At 43.9% G+C, this 16,371-nt stretch overlaps 1 protein-coding gene across 1 annotated transcript in view; it reads left to right on the top strand.

Moving 5' to 3' along the window:
* Positions 1-12,618, top strand: part of TXNRD3 (thioredoxin reductase 3) — a 73,058-nt gene extending 60,440 nt beyond the window's left edge. Inside the window, exons 13-16 of the mRNA XM_066246492.1 lie at positions 2,193-2,300; positions 5,934-6,029; positions 12,092-12,226; positions 12,422-12,618. Coding sequence (XP_066102589.1) covers positions 2,193-2,300; positions 5,934-6,029; positions 12,092-12,226; positions 12,422-12,484 — 402 coding nt within the window. The 3' untranslated portion in view covers positions 12,485-12,618. The remainder of the gene's footprint in view (positions 1-2,192; positions 2,301-5,933; positions 6,030-12,091; positions 12,227-12,421) is intronic.
* Positions 12,619-16,371: the final 3,753 nt, after the last annotated feature.

The raw sequence follows: 16,371 nt of genomic DNA on the forward strand, positions 1-16,371 counted from the left end.
TTGTGGAAAAAAGAACACAAATGCTTCATGATTTGCAGGTTAGCAAATGCAAAATGGGATGAGAGCATTTTTTTTTTCTTTCCAGTGAGAGGCAGGGAGATAGACTCCCGCATGCACCCCACCTGGGATCCACCTGGCAGCCACCGTCTGAAGCCAGTGCTCTGCCCATCTGGGTCCGTGCTTACAACTGAGTTACTTTTAGCACCTGAGGTCCAGGTTCATGGAGCCATCCTCAGCACTCAGACCGATGCACTCGAACCAGTCAAGCAGCCATGACTTTGGGAAGGAAAGGGAGAAAGAGAGAGAAGGGGGAGGGGAGCAGTGGAGAAGCATGTGAGCGCTTCTCCTGTGTGCCCTGAGCAGGAATCGAACCTGGGACATCCACACACTGGGCAGTGCTCTACCACTGAGCCAGCTGGCCAGGGCCAAGCCTATTTGAAGGTGAAGACTCAAGGCTGGTGCACATTCTGCACAATCACCTCAGTGAAGCAGGTGTACCTGCTGGTGTTTGGAAATGTTTTTCTTTTGGGTAAAATACAGTCACTGAAACGAGGCAGATCGGGGAAGTTTCTTACAAGGATCACACAGATGATTGAGTCAAGTCGCACGGTGACTTAGAACAAGGACCGCGCTTGCGCTGGGCCTCATTGAGTCAAGTCGCACGGTGGCTTAGAACAAGGGGGCCTCATTGAGTCAAGTCGCACAGTGACTTAGAACAAGGGGGCCTCATTGAGTCAAGTCGCACGGTGACTTAGAACAAGGGGGCCTCATTGAGTCAAGTCGCACGGTGACTTAGAACAAGGGGGCCTCATTGAGTCAAGTCGCACGGTGACTTAGAACAAGGGGGCCTCATTGAGTCAAGTCGCACGGTGACTTAGAACAAGGACCGCGCTTGCGCTGGGCCTCATTGAGTCAAGTCGCACGGTGGCTTAGAACAAGGACCGCGCTTGCCCTGGGCCTCACTGCAGTGGACCAGGGCTGGATCTCGGTGTCCCAGCTGCTCTGTGGCTCTCGCACATGGACGAAGGCTTCATAGGTGCCCTTCTGTTAGCCTGACTGGACCCTGACTGTTTCTCCTGTCACACCACTATCTAGGAGACTCTCCTCCTTGTTCCTTTTCCCACAGAAGTAACGATGGGGTGCAGCTCACCTTTCCTGCATAGGTTTCTGGCCAGCTTGGATGACCTTCTGTTGGGTTAAATGTCACCCCTTACCTCCTAACCCCGAACTTGTTGGCAGGGGTTTGAGGGACACGTGGTACTCTGGGCAGTGTCACCCCTTACCTCCTAACCCCGAACTTGTTGGCAGGGGTTTGAGGGACACGTGGTACTCTGGGCAGTGTCACCCCTTGAGGGGCTGTGGAAGTGCAGAAACAGCGACCTTCGTCCCCGGTTATACCCTCCATTCTTTCTCTGTCCCGGCCCACTGCGTTCTCTCCACACCCAGTTTTAATGATGCTTCCACCGCCATGCCCCAGCTCTTGTCCACACAATCACATGCACTGTCTTCTCCACGCAGTAGAGCAACCGCTCGCTTTCCCCCGGGCAGGTGCGTGGAGCTGCCGGCTCAGTCTGCACTTCCTGTGCTGTCCCCTGTGCTGTCTCAGTCAGCTCTGGCGGGGTTCTGTCCTAACACGGGACTCAGGCAGTCCTGGCCCCAAGTACATACATGCCATCTCCCCTTGGTGGCCCAGGCAGTCACTCCGTCCCACACGAGTGAGCTGCTGCTTTGCTCGTCATCTCAGTGATACCGTTAAATGACATGGCCAGAGGTGGTCTAAGCTTCAAGTGAAACAGTGAAATGCTTCATCACCTGGTAGAGGTGTTCTAGGAAAGCAGGGTCCAGAATCCTGGGGAGGGGAAAAGACTTTAGGAAGTGCCTGGAGAGGCAACAAAGTGCACCGCCTTCTCCTCCGCTAAGTGGTTGTCAGACCAGAAGTCTGAGGGTGGGGCTGTGGGAGAGCCAGTCCTGTCCATCGGCCGCTGGCCAGTGCCAGTCTCTGCCCTGGAGTCAAGGGCTCACCCGTTTCCTTTAGTGTAACCTAGAATTCCCCGACATGGTGAGAGGCCAGAATCAGGCACGCTGAACTGGACTCACTTATTTTCCTTGCATAAATGTATGTGATAGCGACTTTCGTTGTAAAAAAAAAAAAGTGTCACAAAATAAGAGCATGTCATCTGTTTATCTTTCAGTGCGATTATATTAATGTTCCAACGACAGTGTTCACCCCTCTAGAATACGGCTGCTGTGGGTTATCTGAAGAGAAAGCTATTGAAGTATATAAAAAAGAGAATCTGGAAGTAAGATTGTTTTGTTTACTTTTTTAAGAGTCTTTTAATCAACCGTCTTCTCAGTCATTTTTGCTTTGTTATTTCACAAGTTATTATAATGGTTATATTATAGGAGATCACCTCATTTTAAGAAAAGTAGGAAATAAGTAAATAAAACCCTGTCTCTCTTGCAAACTAATAATAATGTATTTATTCATTAGGACTTTTGAATTATACGAAGCAAATATCTACTTGAGTAAGCTTATACAAGAAAGCGCAGGTGACTGTCAGATGTTTTGGGAATGCAGGAATGTATCAAGGCCATAGGAAGGGCTGAGAACCTGGGGTTAGAAGAGCATCTCACCTCTTTCTTTTACTGCTTGGGGTTTATGTGTATGTTTGTGTGTGTGCGGTTCATTCTTCTGTCCCTGCCGATAGACTTTATTTGCACCAGAAATACACATGCAGCCAAAATACAGCCTTTCTTTTGTTCCTGAGTTTATTTGAGTGTTTCTCGGTCTCAATTCTAAATTATAGCAGAGGACCTTTGAACGGTCTGAGTTGGGTCGGCCATCCAGCCACGTCCGTCTGGCATGATGGTGGCCGGGCTCATGGAGCATCAGCACGGCTCTGGGAACCTACACCATCCGGGGACTCTAGGTGGGGAAGATAGGCAGTCCCAGGGCTGTCATGGGCTGTGTGCGGTGTGCTCACCGAGACCCAGCCCTGGTCCAACTGCAGTTTGGATTGGCAAAAATGCCCTCCACGTGTTTATTCTCACCTCCCTTTTAATCACAGCAGACTTATAAATATTTTCTTACATTTTGGTGGATGGTTTGAGTGTCTTTTTTCTGCACACCCAACACAGGAGGGGTAGGGAGAAATAAAAACAAAACAGTTGGAGGATTATTACTACTTGATGTTTTAAACAAAAGAGAATTGAAATTTCAGTTCTCTCCCTTAGGGACATCTTCATTTATTGCTGGGACTTTCTTCCAACCATAGTATTGATACCCCCTAGGGAAGTGGCCTGATGACTTACTGAATCTCTTATTACACTTCTGCTGTTGGGAAAATGTATCATTAACACTTGATCATGTTATATTAAATGCTTGCTTTCAATGAGACATTTACATTTTAGAGGGCATTGATCAGTATTTGTAATTAACTTCTTGTAATAATGAGCCATCCTTTCTGCAATGGTGAATTTTCACCTGGGTGTTAGAAAATTGATGATAACAATTACAGATTTAACAGTTACAAAACTTTTTAAAATTAATGATAATTAAAAGAGAGGCAGGAAGAATGTAGAAGGCCATATCATAGTTAAAAGAATATCTTTATGGGAAAAAGTTCCCCAGTTTGTGGGATTTCTTTAAGGTTTCCTAAGGTTCACGCAGACCAACTCACCTACTTTCTATCCTTGCTTATTGCATTTGACAGGACTGAAAATTTGAACTGTTAGTGTTTTTTAAAATTCCCATTATAAAGACATCTATGACATTTTTTAAAGTGAGGAAATCAAGGTAAGGAGAGAATGAGTGTAGAAATTGAAGATGATGTTAGAGAAAGGTTAATTTGTTGGTTCACAAAATTAATGCAATAAAGTCTTATAGACTAGCTTTAGGATTAAGCTGAAACTTGAGTTTCACCCTAAGCTCCTTACTACCTGACTAGAAGAGAGAGAAGGGGCATTGAAATATGCTGAATAATATCCTTAAAATACCTCATTAGTAAATACAATAATGGGTTTTATAGGATCTCATTAGATCCAGAACTGCAGTCCTTTGGCATAATGCCAAAGCACAGTATAATAAAAAAAGTAATTCCTAAAAGGGGCCAAAATATGGCTGTGGTCTGTGATGGCCTGACAGGATGAACTTCTAGAGTACAGGTGTACCTCAGAGACACTGAGCGTTCAGTTCCAGACCGCCGCAATAAAGAGGACTGTACCTCAGAGACACTGAGCGTTCGGTTCCAGACCGCCGCAATAAAGAGGACTGCCCCGAAGCGAGTCACACAATGTTTTGGTTTCCCAGTGCATGTAAGAGTTGTTTCCACTATACTGTAGTCTGTCATGTGTGCGTTAGCATTTGTATCTTGGGAAATAGGGAGGCCCAAGGAGAGGGAGAGAGATGAGGCAACATACGCCTAGTGGAGCAGTGAGAACAACACATTTATCAGTTATTTGCCATTTTATAATTGGGGGTGGTTCGTGGTACTCCAAAACGATGACAGTAGTAGCATCACCATACAAATATATATAATAACGATGAAAAAGGTCAGAATGTTGCGAGAATTGCCCAAGTGTGACATAGTGACTAAATGAGCAAAGGCTATTGGAAGAATGGGCAAGGATGGCCTTGCTCTGCACAGGGTCGTCACAACCTTCCTGTGGACAAGCCGCACCTGGGGCGCACAGCGCAGCGAAGCCCAGTTCAATGGGGTGTGTCTGCACAGGTGCACAGCATCCTCGCTGTCGCTTCCGGCAGCACAAGAGAATTCTTACTGCATATTGCTAACCCAGGAAGGTAGAAAAATTCAAAATTTGAAGTACCAGTTCTACTGAAAGCATGTCACTTTTGTACCATCATAAAGTCAGAAAATCTTAAGTTGAACCAGTGTAAGTGAGCGACCATCCATAGTTTAGAATACATTTATTTTTGTATTTTTCTAAAGCTGGAAATGGGGAGGCAGTCAGACAGACTCCCGCATGCGCCCGACCGGGATCCACCCGGCATGCCCACCAGGGGGCGATGCTCTGCCCATCTGGGGGGTTTCTCTGTTGCAACCGGAGCCATTCTAGCACCTGAGGCAGAGGCCATAGAGCCATCCCCAGCGCCTGGGCCATCTTTGCTCCAATGGAGCCTTGGCTGCTGGAGGGGAAGAGAGAGACAGAGAGGAAGGAGAGGGGGAAGGGTGGAGAAGCAGATGGGTGCTTCTCCTGTGTGCCCTGGCCAGGAATCGAACCCAGGACTTCTGCACACCAGGCCGACGCTCTACCACTGAGCCAACCGGCCAGGGCCTAGAATACATTTTTTATCCTGGACCAAACAGTAATCCATTGCCTGCGTCTGGAGCAACTAGGAGGAATGACACTGAGGAACGTGCTGGGCCAAGCAGGATGGGGTCATGTGGTTTGTTGTGGGTCTCAGATGAGTGAGCCGGTCTGAGGAGCCTGAGCTGTGTGTGCCTCAGGGCGCTGAGCAATGGCTTCCAAGTAGCATAGGTTGTGTTTTTAGTATCTTTTAATGGGGTTGAACTGTTTCATCTCTTCTGCTTTTCCTAGATTTGGCTTGAAAATGAACCTTACAGGCAGATTATAAACTTGTCAAAGGCAGGATCTAAGTCTTTATTTACCTTTTGAGTCACATGGCTCTTAGAGAGGAGTACTCTGTAAATGTTTGAAAATCGAATTTAGTTAATAGGGGGGGTTTTTGGACTAATAGTAGAGCAAAACAAAGGTCAGCATGCTGTGCAGCTGGCATTTTAGGAGCTCTTGCCCAGATGCTCTGATCAGATACATAAAGTTGGGATTATGGAACTTTAAATTTCTGAAAGCTGTTAAGAAGAGATTATCATGTTTATATAATGAAAAAGCACATCAAGGAGTGATTTTTCTATGTTAATCTTGGCCTCCTTCTCTCTCTTCTTGTCTTCCAGGTATATCATACTCTGTTCTGGCCTCTTGAGTGGACAGTAGCTGGCAGAGACAACAATACTTGTTATGCAAAGATAATTTGCAATAAATTCGACAATGTATGTAATATGATTGGAAGCTGAAATGCTGTAATTTTAAAGATTTTATTTATTGATTTTACAGAGAGAGGAAAGGGGGATGGGAGCAAGAAGTATCCACTCATAGTTGCTTCACTTTGTTAATTGATTGCTTGTCATATGTGCCTTGACTGTGCAAGCCCAGGGTCTCGAACCGGCAACCTCAGCATTCCAGGTCAAAGCTTTATCCACAGGCCAGGCTTAAATGCTATAATTTTAAAGTATAGCTTTTATTCTGGTAGATGGGTTTTTAAATCTCTTTAAAGGTGGTTTTGGCCCTGGCAAGTTGGCTCAGTGGTAGAGCATCAGCCCAGCGTGTGGATGTCGCAGGTTTGATTCCCAGCCAGGGCACACAGTAGAAGTGACCATCTGCTTTTCCACTCTTCCCCTCCCACCTTCTCTCTCTCTTCCCCTCCCACAGCCATGGCTCTATTGGTTCGAGCACATTGGCTCTGGGTGCTAAGGATGGCTTGGTGGAGCCCCCATCTCAGGCACTAAGGATAGCTCGGTTGCAAGCATGGCCCCAAATGGGCAGAACATCAGCCCCAGATGGGAGTTCCTAAGGGATCCAGGTCAGGGTGCATGCGGGAGTCTGTCTCTCTATCTCCCCTCCTTTCACTTGGAAAAAGAAGAAAAAGGGGAAAAAAAGATAGTTTTCAGGAAAAGGCATAAATTCTTCAAATTATTTACCCAGTTAAAGTGTTTGCAAAGGTTGGACAAATGATAGATTGTAACTAAGGCTTACCAATACCTTCTCAAATTAACACTGAAAGTTGTCTCCTCCAAGACTTATCTAACTCAGCAATTTAGAACTAGATCATCTGTGAAAATTTTGATCATCAACTATAAAAATAAGATATATGTTTGTATGCATTTTATAAAGTGAATGTATGTCAAAAAACCTTTACAAACAAGACAAGGGTGCCCCCTTTCACCACTCTCATTCAGCATAGTTCTGGAAGTCCTAGCCACAGCAATCAGACAAGAAGAAGAAATAAAAGGCATCCAAATTGGAAAAGAAGAAGTAAAACTATCATTATTTGCTGATGACATGATACTGTACATAGAAATCCCTAAAGTCTCTGCCGAAAAACTACTAGACCTGATAAATGAATTCAGCAGGGTGGCAGGATATAAAATTAATATTCAGAAATCAGAGGCATTTTTATACACCAACAATAAACTGTCAGAAAGACAAATTAAGGAAACAATTGGCTTCACTATTGCAACAAAAAGAAAAATAAAGGACATAGGAAGAAATTTAACCAAGGAGATAAAAGACTTGTACTTGAAAAATTATAAGAATTGAAAAAGAAATCAAAGAAGATACAAACAAGTTGAAGCATATATTGTGTTCATGGATAGAAACAATTAACATTATTTAAATGTCCATACTACCCAAAGCAATCTATAGATTCAGTGCCATGCCTATTAAAATACCAATGGCATACTTCACAGATCTAGAACAAATATTACAAAAATTAATATGGAACCAAGAAAGAACCCGAATATCCTAAGCAATCTTGAAAATGAAGAACAAAGTAGGAAGTATCACACTTCCTAATATCAAGTTATATAACAAAGCCACAATAACCAGAACAGCTTGGTACTGGCATAAGAACAGGCATACAGATCAATGGGACAGAACAGAGAACCCTGACATAAACTCACGCCTTTATGGTTGATACAAAGGAGGCAATAGTATACAATGGAGTAAAGAAAGTCTCTTCAAGGTCCCGGCTGGTTGACTTAGCCTTAGAGCGTTGGCCTGGCAGGTGGAAGTCCCAGGTTCAATTCCCGGCCAGGGCACACAGGAGAAGCGCTCATCTGCTTCTCCACCCTTGCCCCTCTCCTTTATCTCTCTGTTCCCCTCCCACAGCCAAGGCTCCACTGGAGCAGAGTTGGTGCTGGCACTGAGAATGGCCCCATGGCCTTTGCCTCAGGCGCTAGAATGGCTCCAGTTGCAATGGAGCAATGGCCCAGATGAGCAGAGCATCACTCCCTGGTGGGCATGCCGGGTGGATCCCGGTTGGGCACATGCGGGAGTCTATCTCTCTGCCTCCTCACTTCTCACTTCAAAAAAGAAAAAGAAAAAAAGACAGTCTTTTAAATAAATGCTATTGAGAAAATTGGACAGGTACATGCACAAAAATGAAACTAGACCACCAACTTACACCATTCACAAAAAGAAACTCAAAATAGATAAAAGACTTAAATTTAAGTCGGAATCCATAAAAATCTTGGAAGAAAACATAGGCAGTAAACCCTACAATATCTCTTTTAGCAATATCTTTCCTGATGTATCTTAGCAGGCAAGTGAAATAAAGGACAAAATAAACAAATGGGACTATATCAAACTGAAAAGCCTTTGCAAAGCAAAAGACACCATTAACAAAATAAAAAACAACCCGCACAATGGGAGAACATATTCACTAATACTTCTGATAAGGAGTTAATAACCAAGGTTTATAAAGAACTTTTAGAACACCAGGAGGACAAACCAATTAAAAAATGGGCAAAGGAACTGAATAGACACTTCTCCAAAGAGGACATACAGATGCCAATAGGCATATGAAAAAGTGTTCAATATCACTAATCATCAGAGAAATGCAAATTAAAACCACAATGAGATATCACTTCACACCTGTCAGAATGGCGCTTATTAACAAATCAACACACAAGTGCTGGCAAGGATGTGGAGAAAAGAGAACCCTCCTGCACTTCTGGTGAGAATGCAGACTAGTGCAGCCACTGTGGAAAACAGTATGGCATCTCCTCAAAAATTTAAGCCTGACCAGGCGGTGGTGCAGTGGATAGAGCGTCAGACTGGGATGTGAAGGACCCAGGTTCGAAACCTCAAGGTCGCCAGCTTGAGCACGGGTTCACCTGGTTTGAGTAAAGCTCACCAGCTTGCGTTCAAGGTCACTGGCTTGAATAAGGGGTTACTCAGTCTGCTGTAGCCCCACAGTCAAGGCACATATGAGAAAGCAATCAATGAACAACTAAAGTGCCACAATGAAGAATTGATGCTTCTCATCTCTCTCTGTTCCTACCTGTCTTTCCCTATCTGTCCCTCTCTCTGACTCTCTCTCTCTCTGTCAAAAAATAAATAAAAATTAAAAGTGGAACTGCCTTTTGACCAAGCTATCCCATTTTTAGGAATATACCCTAAGAATCCCAAAACACTGAATCAAAAGAAGATGTGCACCCCCATGTTTACTGCAGCATTGTTGACAATAGCCAAGATCTGGAAACAGCCCAAGTGTCCGTCAGTGGCGAGTGGATAAAAAAAAACCTGTGGTACATATACACAATGGAATACTACACAGCTGTGAAAAAGAAGGAAATCTTACCTTTTGTGACAACATGGATGGAGCTGGAGATTATTATTCTAAGTGGAGTAAGCCAGGCAGAGAAAGACAAATATCATATGATCTCACTTTTATGTGGAATCTAGTGAACCAAGTGAACTGAGGAACAGAATAGAGGCAGAGGTGGGTCGCTGGGACCAGAGGGAAGGGGGATGAGGGGATGGGATCAGAGAAGGTGAAGGGATTAGTGAAATTATATATACATAATACATAGATACAGATAACAGGACAGCAAATCCCAGAGGGAAGGGTGGGAGGGAGTCAAGGGGAGAAGGGAAAAGGGGTGTAAAAGGGGGCACATTGTTGAGGAGTGAGGGTGTTATATTGAGTGGGGCACTTGAATCCATGTTAACACAATAAATTTTAAAAATTTAATAAAAAAACTTAAAAAAATAAATTTAAAAAGCCTTTACAAGGAGATTCTTTTACAAAGTGAACACTAGTTAATTAATTCCTGATGAAGCCTTTCATTACAGAAAAATCAGTGGGCAAAGAACCCATTGTTGGAGGCTTCTGCCTTCCCTGGTACTGAGGTGAGCATGGAACTGATAACAGATGCCTTGATTATTGGAGTTTAAAACACAGTTTATTTAGGACTTGTTTTATAAAGAACATTGAGAATTGAAAACAATTAGTGCTTGGTTCCCCCCATTTTAAGAATTTATCATTTATCTGGGGAGATGAAATATAAAATTGGATACCTATGAACAGTAAGACCTGACATTTCTAGAAGTTTACATAGTAATCTGCGGTTACTGTCATGAAGTTATGGCTGCTTTTCTAAACGGAGCAGGCAGAGACTATGCACTGAAACCCTAATGTGAGCAGGGGTGTTTCACTGAGCTGTTACTGAAACAAAGAGTGTCAGTCTTCATGTTATTTCTAACCTGTTGACAGAGTTGGTGACTGTGACTGTAGCTGTGGGCCTGAGGCAGAATTTACCTGTTTACCCCTCGTTTTGAACCCCATCTGTCATTTGCCACTCCCTATGCTCATTCTCATTAACTAGTGTCCCCACCATCCCCATTTGCCCCTGCTCACTTGCTCACTGTCCTCAAAAGAGCTTGTTGCTTTCTTTACTCCTGTCCAAATTTCTGTTTCTAGAGGACCATCCTACTACTATGTATTTTACTGTAGTTGTGTGGTAAAAATTGTGAGTGAGGTTTTCTGTCTCACAGCAGTTGCCTTCATTTTCATTATTTATTTGTTTTTTTGTTTGTTTAATGAGAGAGGGAGATCAGAGGTGGTGATGGGATTAATGAAATTATATATACATAACACATAGATACAGATAACAGGACAGCAAATCCCAGAAGGAAGGGTGGGAGGGAGTCAAGGGGAGAGGAGAAAAGGGGGTGTAATAAGGGGGCACGTTGTAATAAGGGGACAGACAGGCAGGGACAGGCAGGGAGAGAGATGAGAAACATCAACTCATAGTTGTGGCACCTTAGTTGTTCATTGATTACTTTTTTCATATGTGCCTTGACTGGGAGGCTACAGCCAAGCCAGTTACCCCTCACTCAAGCCAGTGACCTTGGGCTCAAGCCACAACCTTGGATTTCAAGCCAACAACCTTTGAGCTCAAGCCAGTGGCCCATGGGCCATGTCTATGGTCCCACACTCAAGCTGGCGGCCCTGCACTCAAACCAGATGAGCCCACACTCAAGGCAGTGACCTTGGGGTTTTGAACTAGCAACTTCAGTGTCCCAGGCCGTTGCTCTATCTGCTGTGCCACTACCTGGTCAGGCTCATTTTCATTTTTAAATGGGGATTTTCACGAGATGTTTTCACTGTCTGGATGCCTGCCTTTCCCAGTTGCTGTACGTACGATGCACCACCTCAGAGATTCCGACTCAGTCTCCTTCCATGGAGCCCTGGGAATCGCACTTTCCCCCGGAACCCTGTGGCTCATGACTGCCTTTGAGAAACACCGCTTCCAGAGCTCTCCCTTTGAGCACCGCCAGTGGATGGGTGTGAGTTGGCTGCTTTCAACCAGTTTGTTCTCTAGAATGTGAAGAGGCAAAGATTTCTGCAGCCCACGCCCTCTGCTGCCCTTTCTGTCTGTTTCCCATTTTTACTATTGAAGATCGAAACAAAGGTTAGAATCTGATGAGAAAACACTGACAAGACAGCCCGAGCACAGTGTACCTTAGAAACCCACCACGGGTCTTGCTTCCTGGCTCGGTGGCCTGCTCATCACCTGTACCTCGCTCCTTCCAGCATGCAGTTCCGGGGACAAGCCACATAACTACTCCTCGCTCCTCCCTTAGTTGTGTTGGGAGCCAGGCAGCTTGCTCTGGGGCCAGGAATCACTGTGAAATCCGCTACCTTAGAACTATTCGAGTTGGACTTTAATTCAAATTTGAATACTATTGTTTAGCACTGTCTCAGCATAATTAGGACATTTCTACCACATATATTAATGAGCTACTGCATGCAGTGAATAAATTACTTGTTTCTAGGAAATTCGAGTGCAGGTTACTCTGGGTGTGCATTTGTTGGCTTAACATTCTACGATGGCTCAGTGTCACGGTAATGTTCTCTGCTGAATTCTATGTTGGTTCTTTTTCTGTAGTATGTGCTGTCATTTTGAACTATGAACTTGCAGTGAATAGATTCCTATTCAGACCATTAACCTACTGGGCTTCCTTTTGTTTTGTTTCTGTATTAAAGAATCGGGTGGTAGGATTTCATATTCTTGGACCAAATGCCGGGGAGGTTACCCAAGGATTTGCAGCTGCAATGAAGTGTGGGCTCACGAAGCAGCTACTCGATGACACCATTGGAATTCACCCCACATGTGGTGAGGTACAGAAATGGGTGGGCTTCAACTGGCGTAGTTTGAAAAACTATTGTGAAGCACATTGTCAGACAGTTCTTGTATTAGTAACCACTTTGCATATTTTAAAGGAAAATAGATATAATATTCAGAATGTATTTTCTTAAAGCCATACTGAAATATTGTTGGCTGAATACAAATATTTTTTTCTTCCTTTTTAACAGGTGTTCACCACTTTGGAAATCACAAAGTCGTCGGGACTGGACTTCTCCCAGAAAGGCTGCTGAGGATAGACCCGCGGCTGCCTCGTCGCCCTCGTCTGCTCCTCCTCCTTTCAGAGAGGAGGACGCTCCCAGGCCCCCTGGGGCTGTGGCTGGGGCACTGCTCCGTTGTGCAGGGGCCCGTGCAGGGCTTTCCTCACCGGGGCGCGGGAGAGAACACAGACGAGGAGTCAGGCCGCGGCGGGCGTCCGCTCAGCAGTCTCAGCGACTGGAAGAGGCAGTCACACTGCGTCCTTGACGTCTTTGCTCGAAACCCATGTGAAGTGAGCTAAGACCAATACTCTTCCAAGTCAGAACTGAGCTTCCTTCTGAAAAACCTTCTCATCACCTAACTAGTTGAAGTCAACGTTTCCAGTTGCTAGTGTTTTTTATCTCCTTGCTTTATTGTTTCTGTGAAAATACTTTCTCAGTTATGAAACTATGAAATGGTGAGCTTCCATTGTGTGGGCGTGGGATTTGCATGTGGCTTGCTGGCAGGTGGTGTCTGAAAATGCCCTCAGGTAGCCGGCTGCGGGGGGGGGGGCATTCACAGAAAGCCGCACACACTAAGTTCTGTGAGTACCGTTTTCCCCGCTGTCAAAAACCTGCCTTCTGCTCCCCTGTCCTGGTTCCTGATGGCGACCACCTTGGTGTCCTCCTCCTCTTCGTGTCTTTAGATTGAGTGGCATCTCATGTCAGAGAGAGACTCGTATTTCTTCTTCATGTTGATCTTAAGACTAATATTAAAAAGTTTTCAGTATTAGTTGAACTCTATTTAAAACTTTAAAATGATTTAGTGTACAATCTAATTATCATCAAGTTCAGTAAATGAACGGGTGATACTAGGAGATTTCACTTGAATTTATATACCTGTCAGCATCTAAAAGGCCCTTGCAGTGTGAGGCCTGTCCAAGGTCCTTGGGAAATCTTGTTTTCTTGAGGAACATAGCACACAGCAGCCCACCCCAAGGCTCCTGGAGAGAGCACTTACTCTCTTGAGCAGTGAGTGCACTAGCCGTTAGCCCACTGACACAGGATTGGATAGTTCTATGGTCATAATTTCTAAGAATATGTTTTAAGAGAAAAAAAAATTGAAGCCAATAAACAATTATAGAACTCCTTTAATAAAGGGACATTTTGCTACCTTGTGGAAGTAGGGAATGGAGTGGGGATAGGGACTCAGGGATAACTGACATAAGTCCCATTGTTGAGTTGCTTTTTTATTGGGTAAACTATAAATATAGCTGTTAAAAAAGTGAGGCAGGGTGTAGTAACCGCTATAACTGAGGTAGAGACAGTGCAAATGGAAACAGGAAGATGTTAATTTTTATTGGCTGTGGCGTAGGGGTAAATGAAGAGTTTAATGGAAGCAGCTGTATTTGAACTGAGTTGTATGTAAGGGATGAATAGGATTTCAATATTATAAAGAATCTGTAAATGTTACTTTCAACAAATTCAACTAAAAACTAGATAAAATAATGTTTTAAATGTTTGCTCCTGTATTGATTGCTAAGTACTACATGCATATACATAAGCAAGGTATTCCAGAACCCTAATGAAATGAGCTGGGAACCATGGAGGTCTTGAGTTCTGCTCTGCACTGGGCATAGGACAGTCAAACTAAAGCCCAGGCCTGTCCCAGGTGAAGTTTCTAGTAAGGCCTTTGTGTAAGCTGGCACCCCAATTTCACCCAGTCCGTGACTGAAAAGCACTCTGCTCACAGGAAGAGACAGCAGAGAAACTTGCCTGTCTTCTCACTGGCGCGGGTGGAAGAAATAATCCATGCGAAGAATGTGTAACCACTGTGCAGGTTACAGACCACGGCAAAGGCAGCTATCTTCCCTTGGCAAGCAGGCGAGAAGGCTTGGATATAAACCCGTCTGTAACCGGCTCTCTCATACCCATCTCCCCTACTCCCTGTCCCCCACACACTTTATCTACTTTTCCTGGAAGATAAATCTTGTATTTATCTGATAACAGAACCATACATATCTACAAAGAAATATTAACGTCCTCCATTACAGTAGAGATTTTAATATACCTCACAAATTTATTAGGTCAAACACAAAAATATCAATAAAGATACAGATTTGAATAGCACAATTAACAAGCTAAGTTTAATGATCTTATGAGGAAGACTATTTAACATGACTGCTTACTTCAGGCACACATGGAATATTGATGAAATTTGCCATGTGCTAGACTGGTATCATATAGAGGTGAGGCAAAAGGATTTTAGCTGTGGGACTAACACTGAGACCCAACAACCTTAAAATCCATGTAGTATGATGGAAAGTGGAGCGTGGAGGTATTGTGAAGTGAGGGAGGGGTTAATGGGAGATCAAGCTAGAAAGTGCCAAGTTAGAGCCAAGAACTGGTCACAGGAAGCAGGGAATTGTGGGAAAATCCTAGACTTTGAAGAATAGTAGACTTGTGAATGACTGGTCCCATGACTTACAAGATGTATGGAAAAATAAGTTGCTTAACTCTTCCTATTCATTTATTAAGTATTGACAGTATTGCCTGCTTCACAGGCTTATAACCACTGAATACATTTAGTAAGTTCCCAACATATAGCATATCGGTGTAGAGTATCTTGCCTTTCATGAAGATGAGTAGAGGCCTTATTTAGAGAAAGCTCTTATAGATACAACTCTATAGCCAATAGATAGATAGGGGGACCTATTGACAAATTAGTGTTTTGGCAGACTTCACTATAATAAGCAGCCTCTGGGCTGGGCCCCAGATTGGGTTCTCTAACTATGGGTGGTCACATCCTTGTGTAGCCCCCTCCTATAATGTGCCAAGGTTGGTCTTTGTGACCAGTAGCTTACAGCAGAAGTGATGGTTTGTCACTTGTGAGATTAGGTCATAAAAAGACTGCAGCTTAAGTTTTGGTCATTCCCATGCATTCTCTTGGATCACTTGCTCTGGGAGAAGGCAGCTGCCATATCAAGAAGACTCCTGGGAAGCCCATGAAGAGGCCCAGATGGTGATGAACTGAAGTCTCCAGCCAACAACAAGAAACTGAGGTCTAACAACACCCATGAGAATGAGCTTGGAAGTGAGTATTTCTGGTCATCAGCTTGACTGCAGTCTCTTAAGAGACTGTGGGCCAGAACAGTCCAGTTAGGCCACTCCCAGATTCCTGACCATCAGAAACTGGGATAATAAGTACTTATTTTTCAAGCTACTATGTTTTGGAGTAATTTGTTACACAGGAATAGATAATATATTCCTGGAAATTTTAAATTAGTACAAATTTCATCCTAGTTCAGACAAAACTAATCTCATGCAGATGTGGGATTTCAACAAAAAGGAATTTGAGCTCAGACTTAGCACTGAAATGTAGACAAGGAAACCCTAATCAGGGAAGCTCACAGGGCCCTAGTTGAGAACATTCTGAGTCTGTGCTCTTGGGCTTGGCTTCTGAACTTTATTGGAGCACCCATGATTGTCAAAGCTCATAAAAGATTGCTTGGGAAGTTGTTCAGCTTAGCAAAAGAGAGCAATACCTTCACAGTCTTCTATCAAATAGGAGTTAAGGAAGGGCACTTAGAGGATTGAGTGAAGGCTCTAGGGTTAGGCAGAGGTAGGTAAGTGGGTCTGGGCAGCAGTTGGTCAGAATCTGTAAACTAGTTACTGGAACAGTGTTGGTGGTCTTTAGAATTTGGGATTTATGAGACCATATTGAGTTCCTGCTACTGCAGTCTTCTCTTAGAACTTAGGTCTGAATGAGCTAGTGTTTGGTAATTTGTGGTATGATGTGCTTTCGTACACTTTATAGGATTTTGAGTAATAGTACAATTTTTCAAATTGTGGTTTTATTTCCCAATTGAGAACCATCCAATGTGTCTAGGAAGGGAGTGACGAGGAAAACTATTAGAAATTTATTACAAGAGATCAATATTTAT

The sequence above is a fragment of the Saccopteryx bilineata genome, chromosome 11 (genome assembly GCF_036850765.1).
Source record: "Saccopteryx bilineata isolate mSacBil1 chromosome 11, mSacBil1_pri_phased_curated, whole genome shotgun sequence".
NCBI lineage: Eukaryota > Metazoa > Chordata > Mammalia > Chiroptera > Emballonuridae > Saccopteryx > Saccopteryx bilineata.